General features: G+C 49.0%; 2 protein-coding genes across 2 annotated transcripts in view; both read left to right on the top strand.

Annotated features, from left to right (window-relative positions):
- Window positions 1-4,601: 4,601 nt before the first annotated feature.
- On the top strand, window positions 4,602-8,020 carry FLYWCH2 (FLYWCH family member 2). The gene is made up of 3 exons (XM_014457356.2): window positions 4,602-4,815; window positions 5,568-6,060; window positions 7,926-8,020. Exons 2-3 carry the CDS (start codon window positions 5,670-5,672, stop codon window positions 8,018-8,020), a joined length of 486 nt encoding a protein of 161 aa, XP_014312842.2. The 5' UTR covers window positions 4,602-4,815; window positions 5,568-5,669.
- Window positions 8,021-14,782: 6,762 nt separating this feature from the next.
- FLYWCH1 (FLYWCH-type zinc finger 1) overlaps window positions 14,783-21,354 on the top strand; it is a 32,676-nt gene continuing 26,104 nt past the window's right edge. The window contains exons 1-2 of the mRNA XM_023755319.1: window positions 14,783-15,107; window positions 17,692-17,808. The gene's annotated coding sequence lies outside the window, so the exon portion shown is untranslated. The remainder of the gene's footprint in view (window positions 15,108-17,691; window positions 17,809-21,354) is intronic.

Here is a 21,354-nt window from a genome sequence, read left to right as displayed (position 1 = left end):
ACAACACAGCTTTGTAACAACCTTACAGTTCTGGAGTTCAGAAGTCTGATACAGGTCTCAGTGGTTTCAAATCAAGGCGTGGGCAGGGCTGTATTCCTTCCTGAGGACTCGAGAGGAGACCATCTATTTCTTTGCCTTTTCCAGTTTCTAGAGGCCTCCAGCATTCCTTGGCTCATGGCCCCCTCCCTCCATCTTCACAGCCAGCAATGTCAAATTCCTCTGACCCTGTTTCCATCAGCACATCTTTCTCTGCCTCTCTCTGCTTTCCTCTTCGGCTTTTTAGGATCCTTGTGATTGGCCCCACCTGGATAACCCAAGCTCATCTACTTTAGTAACCTAATTCCATCTGAAAACTTAATTCTTCTTTGCCATGTAAGGTAACACATTCACAGGTTCCAGGGGTCGGGACTGGACATTGTTGGGGGCCATTACACGGCCTCCCAAAGACCTGGTGATATCTCAGAGGCTCCTGCCAGTTCTTAACTGTGTGTGAACTGGGCCTTCCACGGGGTCCTCTTCACACTTCTGGGGTTCCTTTGCGCAGACCAACAGCATGACAGCTGGTTGGGATCAGTGGGTGACTGGAGGCCACAGCAATCTAAAACCACCGGATTACACAATTAATGGAAGGGTGTAAACCGAGTCAAGTAAGGTAACTGTCAAGCTTTTTGGTCTTTTTAATTCATTTCTGTTTCACTTTTTAAAATTCTATTTATTTATTGAACTTTTACTGAGTAAAAATTTAATTTTCAAAATATACACATTTCGCTTAAAGTAGCTGCCTCTCAGTCCTTCCCTTTACACCTAGAAAATAAATTTCTAGAAGGGTGAGGATGAATCCAGAAGAGAGACTGATGTGCATCCCAGTGGTGCTAAGTAGTATCTCATTGTGGTTTTGTTCTGCATTTCCCATTTGGCTAATGATGTGGAACATTTCATGTGCTTAACAACCATTTGTGTATCTTCTTTTCAGAAAGACCAATACAGAGCCTTTGCTCATTATTAAATTGGGTTGCCTTTTTATTTCAGAGTTAGAGTTCTTTATAAATTCCAGATACAAGACCCTTATCAAATATGTAATTTGCAAAATTTTTCTCCCATTCTATGGGTTACCTTTTAACTTTCTTTTTTAAAAAATAATTTATTGATTCCCCCCACCCCCCTGGCCAGTGTTGATCAGTGGTTAGAATGTTGACCTGCAGACCAAAGGGTCATGGGTTCCATTCCAGGTCAAGGGCGCATACCTGGGTTGCAGATTTGATCCATCCCCAGTCCTGGTTTGGGCACATGTGGGAGGCAACCAGTTAATGTGTCTTTCACATTGGTCTCTCTCTCCCCCTCTTTTCCTCTCCCATCCCCCTCCCTCCCTTCCATTCTCTAAAAATCAATGGAAAAAATATCCTCAGGTGAGGATTAACCAAAAAATTTTTTTTAATAAAAATAAATTAGTTTATTGGTTTTTAGAGAGAGAGGAAGGGAGAGGGAGAGAGAGAAAAACATCGATGTGAGAGCACAAGAATCACCTGCCTCCTGCACAACCCCTGAGACGGTGCATGTGCCCTTGACTGGGAACCTCCTGGTGCACAGGAAACGCCCAAGCAACTGCACCACACTCTTTTAACTTTCTTGACAGTATCCTTCACAGAAGTTTTAATTTTTTTTCAATTTATCTGTTTCTTCTTTGGTTGCCTGTACTTTTAGGTGTCATATTGAAAAAAGCTGCCAATCCAAGTTCATGAAGACTTATTGCTATCTTTTAAAAAAAGAGTTTTATAGCTAGCTTTTATGATCTATTTAGAGTTAATTTTCGTATATGGTGTGAGGAGGGGGTTCATCTTCATTCCTTTGTATTGGATATCTAATTGGCCCACCATTCGACATTTGTGAAAAGTCTATTCTTTCCCCCGTATCAAGGGTCGGATTTAACCTTCACCTCCTAAAGGGGAAGTGTTTTTGGAATTCTTCGTAAGGATTTGTCCCTTCTCCCCCATTTATGTCAGTGTGGGCTTATGGATATCTATTTTATTCTTTGGGTTATATCCTGAGGACTTACTCTGAAGTCCTGCATGCAGTTTCCTCTGTAACTGGCATTTTTCACTTTAAGACACAGATGCTCAGGGCGGACCAGCCAGGCCTGGGTTCAAATTTTGGCTCCTGGTAGCTCTGCTGTCCGGAGCCACTTACTTAAGTCCTGGAGTCTCAGTCTTCCCAGGGCAGAGTGGGGGTGATGGTGACATTTAGAAGGAAGATTGTTCTGGAGATATGGGCTGATGTCATAGGATTTTTGTTCCTGGCTCAGATCTCAGCTTGAGGACCAACCACATGGCTCTGGGCAGGTCACTTTAATGTTGGACATGGACAGGAGTGCTGGAGGGGCAGGGTGTGTGTGCTCTCTCTCTCTAGTTTAATTTTATTCATTTTAAATTCTAGTTGTTTATATTAATCTTTATTTTCTTACATGACATTATGTGGCATAGGAATGGAGACCTTTTTTTCTAAAGTAGTAGACTAAAAGGAAAATTACCATCTTGGTAAATGTATCTTATGTTTTTTAATGTTAAATATTTTCCCTTGTAAAATTAGTTCATGCAGGTTACAATTTGGGGGAAATTATAAAAAAATAGAAAACGAGCAAAAATGAAATCCCTCATTCCCACCACTGCTAACATTTTAATGAATGCTTCTTAGTTAGCTCTAGTGCATTTTAACATAATTCTTTGAAAACAGACTAGAAAGCACCTGCTTCTTAAGTTAAGAATGGGTCAAATAAAATTAGTAAGTACATGAGAAATATAACTGGAATGGAGAATAAATAAAAGGAAAGACGAGTGGATTGAGAGAGAAAGACACAGGACAGGGATCAAAGTTCTTGGTCTTTTTTTTTTTTTTTTGAAAATGCACAGTTGTGTAGCCTAGAAAAGATCATCTTTGCTAAATGTGTTTACTGGACTTTCTAACAATGCTTTTTTGTAAGCCAAATATAAACACTTTATTTTTATTTATTTATTTGTAGATACCTTTTTTTAAAGTATATTTTATTGATTTTAGAGAGGAAGGGAGAGAGATATAGAAACATCAATGATGAGAAAGAATCATTGATTGGCTGCCTCCTGCACGCCCCCTACTGAGGATCAAGGCCGCAACCCAGGCATGTGTCCTTTGCCGGAATCGAACCTGGGACCCTTCAGTTTGCAGGCCAACGCTCTATCCATTGAACCAAACCAGATAGGGCACAAATAGAAACACTTTAAAACCTTTTATATCTTTTTTTACCCCTTATGTCCTCTTTTTTCATCTTGGAAAAATGGCTCATTTTAAGGAGCAACATCACTATCTTGTGGCCTTCTAGAATACTGTTGCTTAAAGTTTAAATTGAATTTTCTACACTTACAGGATAAGTTAAATTGTGTTCTGGCACTCTCTAGGGGTCTTTCCATCTGGTCTCTAAACTGGTGGTTTCTACCCTAATAAATGGAAAGAAAGCAGGAAATACGATTATTCGAAAGCTTTGCTTGTAGCTCTGAAAAAAGATGTATGTAGAAAACAATGCAGAAATGAAAGCAGTTTGTGATAGGAGGTGGGATGATGCAGATTTACTATTACTGTTTAATGAATTCAATATTACTTTTTCAATTAAATATTTCAGAATAACCTCAATATAACCTATCTCATTGCTTTCCTTTGGTTAGAAAACTAAATCCGGATAAATTAAGAGTGGTGTCAGCCGAGTAGAGGAGCTGTTTATTGTGCAGGAATGTTTTCAAATGGGTAGATCTTGGATGAAGGTGGTTCTACAAGCATTTTTCATATTTTTAAAATTTGGATGATGACCTAAAATTTGGATGATGAAAAAAAAATCCATATAAGCGTAGTCTGGCTCCCCTGGGTGACAGGCAGAGCTTTTGGAACTGTGGTGGCATTTGTGTGAAGATCCAGCTGGTTTGAGGGCTCCTAACTGAGTAAATAGCCCCTAGTACAGTGGTTCTCAACCTTCTGGCCCTTTAAATACAGTTCCTCATGTTGTGACCCAATCATACAATTATTTTCGTTGCTACGTCATAACTGTAATGTTGCTACTGTTATGAATCGTAATGTAAATATCTGATCTGCAGGATGGTCTTAGGCGACCCCTGTGAAAGGGTCGTTCGACCGCCAAAGGGGTCTCGACCCACAGGTTGAGAACCGCTGTCCTAGTGTCACGTGCAGGCCCCGCGCACTCCTGCCATCCGGGACATGCTCTCGGTTTGAACGTGCATGGAAGTTTGGGATCGAGATATAGAGACACCACACGCTATGATTTATTAGGCGCTCACCGTGTTCTGTGCTGCTGTGGACTGAATTGTGCCTACCCCCAACCCATGTGTTGAAGCTCTAACACTCAGGACCTCACAATGTGGCTGTGTTAGGAAAGGGCCTTTAGGGTATAGACACACAGGGAAGACCATGTGAGGACACAGGAAAAAGGAAACAGTGAGAACGGAGGGTGCAAGTAGGTATGTGTGGGCTTTGCCACAGCCTGGTCCTGGGCAGGGCAGGCAAGAGTCTCCCCAGCCTGCAGCATTAGTTCTGGGCTAACACGGTAAACTGGGAAGACCTGCCATCCGCCCACCACCTACTTGCCCCCCAAACAAAAAAGGCCACCTCATGCTTATGCCCAGGGCCATGGTCTTCAGACCAGCCCCGTCCCCGTAATCTGTCCTTTATGCTTCTCCAGGCCAGAAGCCAGGGAGCCCTCAGTGACCACAGATTCTCTGGACAAATTCACAGCCCTGTCCCCGCCCAGCCGAGGCAGTGGAGCACCAGCTCAAGCACAAGGTCAGATCGCTGCCCTCGTGGACTATGAAAGCACCCCTGGCACCTCCTGAGCTCTGGGTGGCCCCAGGCCTCCCGCCTGGGGTGGGCACAGGATCTAGTTGTGAGTCCAGAGTCACGCCTCTCAGGGCCAGGAACTCTGTGGTCTGCAGAGTGTCAGGGTGAGAGGGCGCTGGGGATTCTGGGAAGGTCAGTGACCTGAGCTCATGTCCCCAGTGCTTGTCTCTGATGCGTGGTGCTCAGGAACGCCGGTGACTGTTATCCTGGACAAGGCACGCCAGGCGCCGTGTGGGGTGGGCTCCAGCTCGGCCTCAGCTGGCCTCCCAGCTCTGCCGCTTCATGGCTGTGCTGGTCGCCCTGGCAGGCTCAGTGTCCTCGTCTGTAACCTGGGTCAGTGAGAATGGCGGACTTTCATAACATGTGGCTGAAAGGTTAAATGGAAAAAACCATGAAACACTTTGCTTCAGGCCCAGCACCCAAGCACCTGGATTTGTAGTAACTCAGTTATCTGTATCTTAATCCCCAGCAGCCTTCCCCCCCCCGCCCCGCCCCAAGGGCAGGACTTAATTGTGAAAGCACATTTACATGCTCACTGCTGCGAAGAGAGGAGCTGGCCAAGCAGAAGCACCGGCCCAGGCTTCTCCAGCTCTGTTCAGGTCCTTGGGCATCTTGGTGCCCCATCTGCCCAAACTGCGCCCCAGATCCATTCTCCTTGAGCCCAGGCTTCACTGATGGGGGTTTGCTTTCTTCCTTAGGACAGAGCCCCTGGACTGCCAGGTTCCTTGCCAGGAATCAGGAGGAGAAATCCGTCTCCTGGAGCTTGAGTGTGGCCTGGGGGACAGGCCGTTGGTCCCACAATGCCCCTGCCTGAGCCCAGCGAACAGGAGGGCGAGAGTGTGAAGGCCGGCCAGGAGCCGTCCCCACAGTCCCCCGAGCCGGGCACAGATGTCGTCCCTTCAGCTCCCAGGAAGCCCAAGCCCAGGAAGTTCTCCAAACTGGTCCTGCTGACAGCGTCCAAAGACAGTGACAAAGTGGCTGCAGCCAAGCGCAGAGGCGTGCACTGCATCATGTCCCTGGGGGTGCCCGCCCCCACCACCCTGGCCAAGGCCCTCCTCAAGATCCATCCCGAGGCCCAGCGTGCCATTGAGGCAGCCCCGCCGGAGTCTGAGCAGAAACGCAGGAAGCTGGACACAGGTGAGGCCCTCGTCCCAGCGAGCAAAACCGAGCAAGACCTCCCTGGGGCTGCAAGTCCCCTGACACCGCACAGCCGAGGGGACAGACAGGCCTGGCTGGCTCTAGAAAGAGCATGCCCGTGCTGTGAGCGTGTCTGCATGTAGTCTCTCTTCTCTGCGAGTCTATAGCCTCCATGCATGTGTGTCTGGGGTTCTGTGTCTACATATGGATTTGCCTGGGAAGGTATGTCTGTGTGTGTGTCCCTGTCCCTGGGCCTATTTCTGTCCATGTCTGCTCTTTTTTTTTTTTTTAAATCCTCACCCTTTCCACTGATTTTTAGAGAATGGAAGGGAGGGAGGAGGGAGAGAGGGAAAAAGAGAGAGAGAGAGAGAGAGAGAGAGAGAGAGAGAGAGAGAGAGAGAGAAACATTGATGTAAGAGAGATGCATCGATTGGTTGCCTCCTGCACACACCCTGACCCGGACTAGGGATCAAGCCTGCAACCGAAGTATGTGTACTTGACAGGGGATCGAACCCACAGCCCTTCAGTCTGAGTGCAGATGCTCTAACCACTGAGCAACTGGCGAGGGCTGTCCATTGCCTGCTCTTGTGTATTTCTGTATTTATGTGTTGGGGGGGGGGGTCTGTGTGTGCATGTTTCTGTGCCAAAGTCTATTTGGAGCCCCAGGCTTGGTGCAGGTGACAGTGGAACTTGGAAACCTGAGGGACGCCTGGGGGAGGGGATGCCTAGTAGCTGGGAAGGAGATGAGCTGAGGTTTCTTCCCAACCAGAAACAGGGTCTGCTGAGCCCTGAGAAGATAGAGAAAATAAAAGCCACAGCAGTTGGCCCTATTTGCTGCGTATGAACAGGGGCCTCCTTGGAGTCAGTCAGGGCACTCGGCTTGGTAGCCAGTCCCGGGAAAGGGAAGCCAAAGCTTCTTGGTTTCCACCAGGTAGCTGGGCAGTACAAGGGACCCCTCCGCACTGATGGAAACAGTGGTGAGTGCTGTGAGGTCAGGGGTGGGGGGGCCCTACTACTTCCCCAAGGTTGAGACATTAAGGCTCCTGAGACGGGACACCCCAGCTACAGGCCTGAGGAACCCCTCACCTCCATCCCCTGTTGGATAGGAGCTGTAATCAGGGAGCTGGGGACCCCATCTCCCCAGAACCTGCAGTGTGCCCAGTGTACGCTGTGAGCGCTTCCACCAGCCAGTTCTGGTTCAGGGCCTCCATGTGTATGTATACCTGCTTCCTCCTGCCAGCCCAGGGGGTGGAGGGTGCTATCCTGTGACCTGTTGGGAAGCAGGGTTCAGAGGCCAAGTTACTACGCTGAGGCCACCAGCTGATCCCTGCAGAGGGTGAAGGGGGGACATCTGGCTCAGAGACCGTCTTCCCGCTCAACTCAGTGGGTTGGGTTAGATCCAGGGCCTTTTCCACCCTCTCTGAGACCTCAGCTTGGGCATCTGCCCAGGTTCTTGGGCCAGATAGGCTCTAGCCCATACACGCTATTGTGAGGATTCGAACAAAAGCCAGCCTTCCTCAGGTGGAGAGATGGAGGGCAGAGCCAGGCTGTCTCTCTGCCCCACAGGCTCCCTTAGGCAGGTCTCCAGCAGTCACCAACCCCCTCGGCTGCCATCACTCACACACACACACACACACACACACACACACACACACGTTGCTCCATCCCTGGCCAGCCACTGGGGGCAGCAGCAGCTTCCTAGTCCTCAGCCCAGATTTGGCCCAGAGTTTCCTGGAAATGACTTTAGCAGCCTCTGTGGCCTTTGGGAGCGTATGTCTGGCGTTGGCAATCTTCGAAGTCGGTCAGTGGTGCCCAGGTCATCCCCTGGTGGGCTGAGAGCTCAGGGACTCGGGTCTGTGCCACACCCTCACCCCTCTCTTTTCCTCTGAGCCCTCCTGACCCACCCCATTCTCTTCCAGAAAGGAAAAGAAGACGGAAGGCTGGCAGAGGGGCCAGCTCCCAGTCCCACGGAGGGCGGGAGGAGTCCTCTGTGGGGCCCGACGAGGCTCCGTAACCCTGGCGACTGCAGGCACGGCGTCCTTGATGGCTCAGTGAACTTGGCTGTGACTTCTGCCTGGGGCCCAGTCCCCAGTGATTTTCACTCACAACATTGTGTAATGTTTTTCAGCTCAAGCTCAAGTTACTTTTGTAAGCAGAACAAAAGATTAAAATAAAATAAAATAAATGCTAGATCCTATCATGAACAGGTTGTAAAAATTCCAGGATTCGGGTCCTTTGAGGCCCAATTCCAACCCCACCAGCCCTCACATGGTCCTTCCCCAGGCTGCCTGGACTGGGCTCTATTTCAGACTCAGGAGGGCTCTCGAGGGCCTCCATCCCCCAGAACCTCACACCCGAGGGCTCCTTCGATCTGGAAATCCAGCCCCTGGCAAGAGACTAGGTGGGTCTCTGAGGTTCCCTTCCTTCTGCCTTGGTCTGAAAGGGGGCAGTGGGACTGCCAGCCCTGACCCCCTAGGAAGCTGATCCAGCCACCTCCCTGGCTCCCTCCAGGGCCTGTCCCCTTGCTGGAGCCTCAGGAGGCTCACCTCCTCCAGGCAGCCACATGGGACTGATAGCCCCCTGCACAGGGCTCTGCCATCACTGCGGCCCAGGGTTCTGCTGGGCGGGGGCTGCTGTCTGGGGGCCGGGCCCCCTGACAAGTGTGTGGTGCTCCCATCATGTTCCTTCCAGGTGGGTTGGGGCTGAGATGACCAGGAGCCTGAACCCCTCCCTAGCCCCTGGGTGCTGCACTGCTGGAGGAGGAAGTGGAGGAACTCCACAGCTCTCCTCCAACCAGAAGTCCAGGTCCCCCAGAGGCCCCCAGCCTCAGTTGCCTCACCGCAAGGGGCCCTCGTTATTTGTAAACTGCCACTGGGCACAAGGAAATGGCTTATTTTTAAAAAATATATTTTTATTGATTTTGATACCAAATTTTTGGACTGGAACCCGGATTCTTTGTCCACCGGAATCGAAGAATGAATCTACGGACAGAAAGTGGTATAGCAAAGGTGGAGATTTATTGAAGAACAAGTACAGACTCCCACGTAGGGAGGGGGAAGAGTCCCACAGAACTGACTCCCACGTAGGGAGGGGGAAAAGAGTCCCACTGAGCTCCTTTTCCCTGTGGTTTATAAAGGCTGCAGTTCCTGTGTCCTGATATCCCCTCTGATTGGTCAATATTCCCCTTCGAATTGGTTACTATAGTGATTCCTAAGGCCCTCCTCCCTCATCTTCCATTCCTCTGGGCTTTCTTTTCCATCTGGATGAAGGGCTTCCTTCTCTTTATTTTGTAAATGTAGACCTTTCTGGGATACTTCCAGTTCCCTTGTCTTATGTAAATGCAACTGTTGCTGCTCCCCTGTCTTATGGAGATGTAACTGCACCTGGCTTCCTTGCGTTATGGAAATGTACCTTCTCGCAGTCTGCAGCCCTGTGTTTTTCCATGGACCCCAATTCTAAAAAAACCCTAAGCCTGCCTATGTTCCCCCAAATTCCTGCTTCAATTTCAGAGAGGAAGGGAGAGGGAGAGAAAGATAGAAACATCAATGGTGAGAGACAATCATTGATCAGCTGCCTCCTGCACGCCCCACACTGGGGATTGAGCCTGCCACCCGGGCATGTGCCCTGACTGGGAATCCAACCGTGACCTCCTGCTTCATAGATCGACGCTCAATCACTGAGCTAGCTACACCGGCCGGGCTTATTGTTAGGTTAGGTGGCTCAGGAGGCGGCATAAGAAATAAAGAGTCGAGTGAATCAGAAAAGAAAGAAAGGAAAGGTTTATTTCTGCATCCCCGGGAGACCCACGTACCCCAAAAGACAGGGCACGAGGATTCACGCCAACAGGGAGGGGGGCGCTTTTTTTTATACTGCGGTTGGGTGAGGGGCGGGGACATGAGCTGAGGTATTCAGCTGAGGAAGTTTCAGCTGCAGGGGGTCAGCAAGGTATTCAGGAAGGAGTCAGTATCTGTGTGGGGGTCTGGAGAAGCCAGTATCTGTGTCTGGCATGCTGATCTGTTAGAAATTCCAGGGGGAGTCCATTATCTCGTCACACCTCTGCATGTACCCGATAGTTTAGAGGCCTTGTGTTTTAAAACACCATTTTCTAAATGTAATCAGTATCTCTTGACACCGTCTCAGGAGAGCTGGTTGCCCAGCACGTTTTCCTTGCCAGCTCTCCATTTCGCTATTTTTATTTTTACAGCATGTTTGTCTGTAACGTTTATATTCTGCAGCCATAATTTGAGATGTTCTTCTGTCTTAATTCCAGATTTAAATAGGTTCCCCTTACCCACCAATTCCTCTTTTCCTCCGTTCTGAGTCACCCTTTAGCGGGGCAGGTTTTGTCTGATGGTAAGAACGTAGGAGGAGTTGCTCAGGCTCTGGCGTGTGATGGCGGAGTGCCACCCGGGAAGCAGGAGTGAAGAAGGGGAGGAGAGGAGAGGGGGCAGGCCAGGCGTGACTTCATCCCACTCAGCCTGGTGTCCAGGCAGCCCCAGCCTGGGCGGGTCAGAGAGGAATGATGGGCCTGCCCACTCCCTGAACTTCAGTGTGGCATTGTTGACCCCTCCTGCTGCTGCCAGGGAAGCTGCAGGCTGCGTGGGCACTCATGTCCCCAGTGAGGGGCCTGGCTGACATGGTGGCCCCTGGAAGCCGCTTGAGGGCACAGCAAAGGCCATCTCCCTCCTGAGTGGCCGTCACCTGCCTGGAAGGTGTTCAGTACCGGGGTCAGGAACCCCCTGCTGAGCCAAGCCGGGAACACACGCGAGGGCCAGCAGTGTCCACGATTTTCTTTATTTTGAAACATTTCACGTTCGTATAAAAGTTAAAGGAGCGGTGCAGGGGACATGGTATAATTCTCACCTAGGTTCACCCCCATTTCTACCCCTTCTCCTCTCTCTCCTGCCACTTTCCGGCCCCTTCGCTTCTTGAAGACCTTAAAGTCTGTCCAGAGCAGGGTGCCTGGGATCTAGTGATAAACAAGTCACAGCGCTGGCCTCCCAGGGCTAGACAGGAAACACGGAACTTCCTGACTGGTAAGTCCATGGAAGCTGGGGCAAAGGGCTGCCCACAGTGTCTGACAGGGGCCTGGCTCACGGAGGGCAGCCTGAGAAAGCCCCTAGAGCAGCGGTTCTCAACCTTCCTGATTCCGCGACCCTTTAATACAGTTCCTCATGCTGTGGTGACCCCCAACCATAAAATTATTTTCGTTGCTACTTCATAACTGTAATTTTGCTACTGTTATTGAAAGGGCAAGGGCTAGGTTGCCCCAGGGTAGGGGCTACGTCCTACTCTGCTAGCCACACCCAGGCAGCAGAGCACAGTCTTTTCTCCTCCCCTTACTCCAATCCCCCCTATATAACCGGTCTCTAGGCGGGGTTCTCTCTCTCAGCCACTTGGTTTGCCTTTGTGTCGGTGAGCCTGGTGGATGGGGAGCTCAAGCTAGCTTGAAATACAGATTCTTATGCTTTTGCATCCGATTGGCTCCCTGATGTGGTTTCTTGGGAATCTTGAAATCTGGGCATAACAAGGGAAAGACAGAGAGAAACATCAATGTGAGAGAAACACATCCATGGGTTGCCTCCTGCACGGCCCCAATGGGCCTTTGACCGTGTTAACGTAAAAACCATTCAAACCTGTAAAGAATTTTGTGAGTTTATTTGAGCCAATCTGTTGACAATTGCCAGGAAGCAGACTCTCAACAGATTAGGTTATGCTCCAGAGAATGGGGAGTTCATACCTTGTTTTCATAAATGACCATCAAAAGGAAAATACGTGAGTTACATGAAATACATTGGTGACAGATTAGGGAGGTGGGAGAAAGCAAGGGGGGGGACCTCTGGGATTGGATTAAAAGTGAAATGATGGACATATGCTTCTTTTACACAGATGGATAAGGATGGTTAACAGAGTTAACAGGTGACGATTAACAGGATAATAACCATTTGTTGTGCCCTGAGGGGTCCAGAAAAAGGGAAGTTACAAGTTACCCAGACATTTCACAGGTATGTTATTTTAGATGCAAAAAGACAAAAGGCTCAGTAAAGATCGAAGTTGATCTTTGTCAGGGAAAATACTGGCCTAGGGCATGACTACCCACCATAACCTGCTTGTAGTTCAATATTTAATTTTCAGACCATCCTTCTGGTTATTTTAGGTCTTGAGTTTGCACAACCGCCATGCAGGCCTTCCCTGAGCTAGTCAGGTTAGCACATGGCCCCTTTCGTCCCCAATCGGAATGGAACCCGGGACCCTTTGGTCCGCAGGCCCAAGCTCTACTCACTGAGCAAACCGGCTAGGGCTAAGTTTTGGACATATATATCCACTCTTTCTCGGGTGAGGATTAGAAAAAAGGAAATAATAGCACCCTCCTCTTGTGTGCACAACTTAAGCCTGTTTTCTCCTTGGGGTTGTATTCCCCTTGGTTGCTTTCCAGAGCTGTCGTGGGACCCCAGGTTCCCCATCCGCCGAGACTTTGCAGAGCAGCCCGGAGTGGGGGGAGGGGGGAGAGGAGAGGGGGGAGGGAGGAGATCCAGGCGCCTCCCCAATACCGGGTCGGGAGAACCGCAGTTCTTCTGCAGTCTCAGGCTATCCCTACGGACCCAAGACGCCCAAGACGCACACCCGCACCTTGAGGAGCGGGCAGCGGCTCTAAGGCGCCTTCTGCAGGGGGAGGGGGTGGGCGATTGCCCGGCAGATGGCCCGATACCGGGAGAACGTGAGCGAAGTCCTAACTCCAAGTCACTTTCCGACCTAAAGTCTAGCACACATTGCAGCCACCCCTCCTCCCCGTTTTATTTCCCCATAGCAATTTAAAATATTTTTTTAATTTGGAATTTATCTTTCAATTACAGTTTACATTCAATAAGCACGTACTACTTCTAAGACAGACCATTAACCAGTGTTTGTATCTACTGCTGCCTGCCCCGCCCCCCATAACAGAAGCTCGCCGTCTCCAAGGAGGGGAGGCTTTGTGGATACTGGTCTCCGAGGCCCCGGGTTTTGGAGTGCAGGGCAGGGGGGGGGGGCGGGCCGCGAGGTGCGCGGTGTGGGGGGTTCGGGGCGCGGAGGACAGGCGGCGGGCAGAGGTCGGAGGCGGGCGGCGCACAGGGGTGAGAGGAAGACCTGGCGGTGAGGGCGGGAGGCAGAGGGCTGAACGTGTGGCGGGCAGGAAAGGGTGCGGGAGAGCACCGGGGGATGGGGGGGAGGGGGAGAGACTCCCTAGAGCTCGCGGAGGTTGCGGAGACCATGGAAACCAGGAGCCGGCTGGAGACCCCGGGTTGGAGGGCCCCGTGGGCGCTGGACCTCCACCTGCCTGCCGCCAGGGGGCGCTTCCAGCCGCCGCTTCCGAGCGACGGGAGAGGCGGAGGGAAGGGGTGTCTGAAGCGCGCGGCATTTCCTAGAGAGAAGCAGCGTCTTCACTCTGCAAACTCCGAGGCCGAGGACGCGCTGCTAGAAGACTGGGGGCCCTGGCGGGCGAAGGGGAACAGAGGGGGCTGGGAGGGTGGCGGCGAACGAGGGTCCGGGACACCGAGCGGGAGGGGAGGCGAGGCGCGTTGGGACGACGTGCAGGAGCTTCGAGGCTGCGGCCACTCGCCAGGTGTCCCGGAAAACAGTGCGGGGGCCCCGCAGCTCCCCACGCCCGGTCCCCACAGCACAGGGTGGTCGGAGAATGACAAGTGTCCAGTGGCTGTGCGAAGGAGACCGCTGGACGGGCGGACAAGGTCGGGACCAAAGGGCCAAGGCTGGACCGATGGGCGAGAGAGGGACCACGCGGAATAGGCGCTTTCCACCCCGGAACGTCAAAGGGGTGGATATTTCAGTTTGACGTTTTATTTTGACCTAATTCCACACCTATAGAAAAATGTCAAGAAGTGCACAAAGGATTCCCATGTATTCTCCACCAGACTCCCCGACTGTTAGGAATGATGCCAGCCACAGCAGCAATATTTATAATAGGTTTAGAAACGAAATGTCCAATGGGAAAATAAATTATGTAGGCAATCACATGTAAAATAAGCTTATAATATATATTTTAGTTGGCTGCCTACTATAAGAAAGAGCTTCCCTTCTCCCCCATTTACTTATTTACATCAGTGTTGACTCAGATTCTTTATTCAAGGTTATAATCCATAATTATTATTATTCATTTTGAATCTCAAATTGGCCCAGCTTGGGGCGGGGTCATTTGAAGGTTTCAATGAGGAGCATAAGAAACTTCCTTCTGCTCCCCCTTTGTAAGGGCGAAGTCAAGTCCAGGGGGAGATCCGGGGTTCCCAATGAAACCCCGCACCCTCTAGTCCAGCGGTTCTCAACCAGTGGGTCGCGACCGGGGGTCGAACGACCCTTTCACAGGGGTCGCCTAAGACCATCGGAAAACACACATATAATTACATATTGTTTTTGTGATTAATCACTGTGCTTGAATTATGTTCAATTTGTAACAATGAAAATACATCCTGCATATCAGGTATTTACATTACGATTCATAACAGTAGCAACATTACAGTTATGAAGTAGCAACAAAAATAATTTTATGGTTGGGGGTCACCACAACAGGAGGAACTGTATTAAAGGGTCGCGGCATTAGGAAGGTTGAGAACCACTGCTCTAGTCTGAGACCTGCCGGACCCCAAGTCGGAGCCGCAAGTCCAACCCAGGCTCCGCCCAGACGCCGCCACCCAATCCCGGGCTTTCCTCGCCCCCTTCGCGAGCCCTGGCCCCGCCCCCCGCGCCGATTGGTTGGGCTGCCAGCTCGGCGCAGCGCACGGAAGACCCGGAGAAGCGGAATTCTTGTGCCCCGATGGGCTCTGCTGCGCGGGCTCCCCGGGAGCTCGCCTAGGCGATCTCTGAGGCCGGCCCCCCCAACCCCCGGCGGGGTGACGCGCGCTCCCCACCACCCGCGGGACGGCGCGCGGGCGCGGGGCTCGCCCCCGAGAGGGCATGTGGGGGCGGGGACCCGGAGCTCGTGTTGCGCTGGCCGGAGGGGCCTGGGCCGCAAGGTGGACGCCGTGACTGCAGCGGCCGAGGCCAGAGGACCTGCCGCGGCTCGGTCCCGGAGAAGGAGGGCCCCGCTGCCGTCGCCACCCGGCCGGTGCCCGGTGAGGACGGGTACCAGCGGGTCGGGAGGGTCCCCGGTCCCCGGCGCGGGCGCGCCTCTCCCGGCGGTCCCAGGGGTTGCTGCTGCTGGGAGGAGGGGGGTCCCCAGGCTTTGGGTACCGGCGCCTAGGCCGCCTCCTTGTCCTTCACCCGGGATTCGCCTCTTTTCTCCTCGTCCCTCCTCCCCCAACACACCCCACCCTGGGACTGAGCCCTGACACCCCAAATCAGAGAGCCCCACATTTGCCCGTCTCCCCCGGCGGTGTCCACCCCGCCGCACACTGCCTCCATCCTGGCACCCATCTTTGCGGCTCTGGAGGTGCCAGTGAGTGACCTTGCACTTTTGCTGTTGTTGCATCCCTCCGTCCACGTCTGCTTATGTCGACTGTCCACTGTGGCTTTCAAGTTCTTTTCAACTGACACCGAGAAATATATTTTACATGCAGACCCTGTGCCTGTAGATGTAGATTAATGAAAGATTACTTTAAAGGGAGATATTCCCCTACCCTAACTGCACATTCCATTCCGTTCTATTCTATTCTGTTCTTTCCATTCCAGAAAACTATTGCTAACCCATGAAATTGATTTCAGGACCTAATCCGTGTGACCATAGTTCAAAATGCTTGCCTTCACCATCGGTCTTTCGCTTCCGTTACTCCTTGCCTTTGGACTCGGATGCTGAGCTCCAATAATTAGAGAATCACGTGAAACCTTATTATTTTGACATTTCTGGTTCTCAAGGCCAAAACCATTTCCAGGACTTGATATGGATTTTCTGGCTTGATTCAATCAGGTTTCTCTTGTTCCTCTTCCAAAAGCCCTTAGTCAGATCGGGGGAAGAGATAGTGTGTGAGGTTGGTGCTAGATTGTGGGGCTTTTGTAACAGAGACAGGTGATTTTTACTGGAGAGAGAAATGATTAAAGTTGAACTTTAGGAAGATTAACCAGTCAGCACTGCATTGCGTAGGGAGAATTGGAAGGACCGGGAGGAGCTAGAGGGGAAGACCATTAGGGCAGTGGTGGGGATTGAAGTCCTAAGAAGGCGTGGAAGGTGGCAGGCTCCGGTGTAGAGAGAATGAGATTTGAGGACACCTTAGGCCTGGTAAGGGAGGAGTAAAACTAGCTAAGATTCTGATGGGGGTTGGGGGTAGGGAGACCGTTGGCTGTAATCTCTCTTTCTATAGGGCAGCTCTAAGTTGTTTTGGAGCAGTGGTTCCCAGGGGACATTTACAGTGCTGGTTGTGGGGACTTGGGAGATGCTCCTGGCATCTAGCAGGCAGAGGCCTGGATGCTTGTTAAATATCCTTCATTGCACAGGACAGCTCCCACCACAAAGAATTATCTGGTGCAAAATACCAGTGGTGCTGAGTTTGAGCAGCCCTGCCTTAGACTAGCAGTTCTTAATCTTTTTTTATTTTTAATAGTAGTCTATTTTTTCCTTTAGTTTTTTTTAAAAATATATTTTATTGATTTTTTACAGAGAGGAAGGGAGAGGGATAGAGAGTTAGAAACATTGATGAGAGAGAAACATCCATCAGCTGCCTCCTGAACACCCGCTACTGGGATGTGCCCGCAACCAAGGTACATGCTCTTGACCGGAATCGAACCTGGGACCCTTCAGTCCGCAAGCCGATGCTCTATCCACTGAGTCAAACCGGTCAGGGCAACAGTTCTTAATCTTGATCACTGCCACCTTCCAGCTCTCCCAAGTGTAACGCCTATGTATACCAGAGTGGTTGCATATAGTCATAGGAGGTGTCTTGGGCCAGCCAGCGTGCCACCTTGTAACCTACGTAGCTCATTAGTAGCGGAAGGTGGGAGGACAGCATTGGAATCACCCAGGAGCTTTTTAAAACAATTGATTTTAGCCGAAACCGGTTTGGCTCAGTGGATGGAGCGTCGGCCTGCGGACCGAAGGTCTCAGGTTCGATTCCGGTCAAGGGCATGTGCCTGGGTTGCGGGCACATCCCCAGTGGGGGATGTGCAGGAGGCAGCTGATGGATGTTTCTCTCTCATCGATGTTTCTAACTCTCTATCTCTCTCCCTTCCTCTCTGTAAAAAATCAATAAAATATTAAAAAAAAAAAAAAAAAACAATTGATTTTAGAGAGAGGAAAGGAAAGAGAGAGAAACATCAATTCATTGTCTCATGTATTCACTGGTTGATTCTAGTATGTACCCTGACTTGGGATCGAACCCAAAACCTTGGCCTATCAGGATGATGCTCTAACCAACTGAGCTACCTTGCCAGGGCTCATCCAGGAGCTTTTTCAAACATCATGAACTTCTCTCTTCCCTTTCTACTCTTCAGGACCCCTATTGGGGCCTGTACAAAGAATTCCTTGTGCTTGTGCGGTGATTTACAGTTTATAGAAGAATTTGACATACAGTGGGGCCTTGACTTACGAGTTTAATTCGTTCCGAGACCAAGCTTGTTAAGGAGCTTGTTAACTCAAATTACTCTATCAACTCAATGCAAAAAATCGGCCGAGAGACAGCTGGTATCTCAAAAAACTCATTAGTCGGGACACTCGTAAGTCAAGGCCCCACTGTACCATATCTCAATGCCACTTTTCCTGTTTCACAGGTGAAACCAGCTCAGAGAATTGGTGGGATTTGCCCCAGGTCTCCCATCCAGCAAGCCAGCGCCAAGGACCTGGGTGTTGGCACCTGAGGATGGTGGTTGTCGCTTTCTTGTATGAAGGTAATTCTGTTGATCCACCATCAACTGCTGAGCCAGGCTCTGCCTTTCCAGATCTTACTGATTAGGGCTTGGACCCAGGGATGTCTCCTTGGTGTTGGGTTTACACTGAGCCCTTTGTAACCACCAGCAGGACAGCATTATCAAAGCAGGCAGTCGGAATACTGCCCTCAGATTGCTCTGTACCTCAGTTTTGGGGGAAGGGGAGAGAGGATAAGAGAGTGATCAACCATAAATTGTGAAGCTCTTGAACTTTCCATTTACATCTGCCTGACTTAAAAACATCCCAGACATTCAAGAAATCCTTATTGAGTAAAAATTAAATACTACAAAATAATCATTAGGGCCCAAGTATTTACCTCAAAACAATGACCATCCAAAGTTAAAAAATATGTGAGTCCAGCCCTGACCGGTTTGGCTCAGTGGATAGAGCATCGGCCTGCGGACTCAAGGGTCCCAAGTTCGATTCCAGTCAAGGGCATGTACCTTGGTTGCGGGCATATACCCAGTAGGGAGTGTGCAGGAGGCAGCTGATCAATGTTTTTCTCTCATCAATGTTTCTAACTCTCTATCCCTCTCCCTTCCTCTCTGTAAAAAATCAATAAAATATATTTTTAAAAATGTGAGTCCACTAGGATAAATATACATCTGTATAACAAATAAAAGTTTTATAGCCGGAACTGGTTTGGCTCAGTGGATAGAGTGTCGGCCTGCAGACTGAAGGGTCCCAGGTTCGATTCCGGTCAGGGGCATGTACCTGGTTTGTGGGCACATCCCCAGTAGGAGGTGTGCAGGAGGCGGCTGATCGATGTTTCTCTCTCATCGATGTTTCTAACTCTCTATCTCTCTCCCTTCCTCTCTGTAAAAAATCAATAAAAATATATATAAAAAAAAGTTTTATATGATAATACTCACTTTTATTACATGCAGTAGAGACTGGTATAGCCGATGTAATTTATTAAATTGCTGACTGGAACTCAAAGATGTTAGGACCAATGACCAGGGCAATCTAAAAAAGCAGAGCTTTAGACCAAAACAAAGGAAATAAAATTCATGATTTCATACAGATATGAAATGAACACATGTGAAAGCTTTTACTCAACTCATGAATCAAGGAACCAGTAAGATCTTACAGCCAGTTTGCAAGAGAACCCAAGGAAGATTCTAGAAGACTACAGATCAGGAATATTGAAATGAATGTGCAGATGGAGGCAAAACTGGTTTCTTCCATAGTCGGAAGAATCATTTACATGTCCATATTTATTTACGTGGAGAGAGGGGATTTATTGTCTATAGACTATCAGTTCCTAGTTCTCATTATTCTCTATAATGTATAGAGTTGTGAAAATAGCTCAAAGGTACTGAAAGGCTAGATTTATATAACCTGAAAGGGTGTGTTCTAGACAATGCATAGTTTCCCATTGAAGAACAAATTTTCCCTAGTCTCATAACCTCAATGAAAGATGTTTTTGATAATGAAATAAGGCTGGTCTCATTAGCTTTGCCTTGATTATTTGCCTAGGTGCAGTAAGTATGTTAATTTACCATATAGGCTTTCTTGAGTTTGCTTTGCTGGAAATCTTCATAAGGAGCCTCAGATTGAATTTTTAAAAATCTGATATTTGCTCTCCTGAGGCATGGAAGCCATTCCCAGGAAGCTCTCTCCACAGCAGGTTTTACCTGAACTACTTATAAATTTGCTCAAGTTCCTCTCCTCTTGAGGTCCCCACAATACCCCAAAGTATCTGAAACTTGTTAAAGTGTTAAAGGATCATTTTTTAAAAGATGAAATCATGGCTCTCCCACTGATATAAAGTAAACAGATATTAATGATTTTATTTAAAACATTAATGAGGAAACCTGTATAGTATGACATATTTTTAATGTTTTTTATTGATTTTAGAGAGAGAGCAAGGGTGAGGGTTAGAGATAGAAAAATTGATGAGAGAAACATTGATTGGCTGCTGCCTGCACACCCCCCCACTGGGGAATTGAGCCCTCAACCTGGGCATATGCCCTGACTGGGAATCGAACCACTGATCTCTTGGTTCATGGGTCGACACTCAACCACTGAGCCACACTGGCTGGGCCAGTGTGACAGATTTAAATGAGGTAATGTATGTAAAACATTTCCTGTGGTGCCCGGCAGAAATAAAACCTCAGGTCTTTCTTAAGTTGGTCACTTAGCTATAGACCACTTACTTCTCAAGGGCATCTATACCATTGTGTCTGAAAGCACAGTCTACAATCTACTAGTACTTGTTCAAAATCCAGATTCTTGTTAAAAATCCAGATTCTTATTAAAAATCCAGATTCTTGAACCCCTCCAAAATTTTGGGTGTGGAATCTAAGCACCTGCATTTTTTTTTCTTTTTGAGAGGAGCGGGGGAGAGAGAGAAATATCAGGCAGTTGCCTCCTGCACTCTTCACAACCTGGGATTGAATCCACAACCTGGGTATATGCCTGGACCAGGAATTGAACCTGGGACCTTTTGGTGTATGGGAAGATGCTTCAACCAACTGAGCCACACTGACCACCTGCATTGTTATCAAGAGCCCTGAGTAATTCTTATGGAGACAAGAATTACACGTACAAATACTTTTAAAAAGTTTTATGTAAACTATACTTAGCTTCATAATGTGGATGTTCTCTTTCTATTCTATTTCATTTTTAAAAAATTAAACCTTTATTGTTGAAAGTACTAATATGCCCCCTTTTTTCCTCCATTGACCCCTTCTAGCCTGCTCCCACCCCAGGCCTTCACCACCCTATTGTCTGTCCATGGGGTGGTGCATGCAAGTTCCATATGCATACAAGTTCTTTGGTTGATCTCTTCCCACCCACCCACTGCCTTCCCTCTGAGATCTCACAGTCTGTTCTCTGCTTCTATGTCTCTGGATCTATTTTGTTCATCAGTTTATTTTGTTCATTAGATGCCACATATGAGTGAGATCATGTGATACTTGTCTTTCTCTGACTGGCTTATTTTGCTTAGCATAATACTTTCCAGGTCCCTCCATGCTGTCTCAAAGGGTAAGAGATCCTTTTTCCTTTTTTTTTTTTTTTTTACTGCTGCATAGTATTCCATGGTGTAAATGTACCACAGCTTTTTTATCCACTCAGCTACTGATGGGCAGGTGGGAGGTTTCCAGATCTTAGCTATTATAAATTGCATCGCTATAAACATAGGGGTGCATACATTCTTTCTGATTGGTATTTTGGGTTTCTTAGGATATATTTCTAGAAGTGGGATCACTGGATCAAATGACAGTGATTTTTTTCAGAAAACTCCATACTGTTTTCCATAATGGCTGCACTAGTCTGCATTTCCACCAGCAGTGTACTAGGGTTCCCTTTTCTCCACATTCTTGCCAGCACTTGTCATTTGTTGATGCTAGCCATTCTGACTGGTGTGAGGTGATACCTCATTGTCATTTTAATTTGCATCTCTCTGATGATCAGTGACTTTGAGCATTTTTCCATATGCCTCTTGGCCATCTGTATGTCTGCTTTGGAGAAGTGTCTATTTAGGTCTTTTGCCCATTAAA

This window comes from Myotis lucifugus, unplaced genomic scaffold (genome assembly GCF_000147115.1).
Source record: "Myotis lucifugus unplaced genomic scaffold, Myoluc2.0 scaffold_72, whole genome shotgun sequence".
Lineage (NCBI taxonomy): Eukaryota > Metazoa > Chordata > Mammalia > Chiroptera > Vespertilionidae > Myotis > Myotis lucifugus.
Note: the sequence above shows the minus strand (reverse complement) of the source record. Positions and strands in the feature narration are given on the sequence as shown.

Excerpts from the sequence above, each read along its gene's own strand:
- FLYWCH2 (XM_014457356.2), top strand. The coding sequence starts at position 5,670 with ATGCCCCTGCCTGAGCCCAGCGAACAGGAGGGCGAGAGTGTGAAGGCC. Across the intron at positions 6,061-7,925 it reads AGACCTCCCTGGGGCTGCAA|AAAGGAAAAGAAGACGGAAG; the intron begins GTCCCCTGACAC and ends ATTCTCTTCCAG.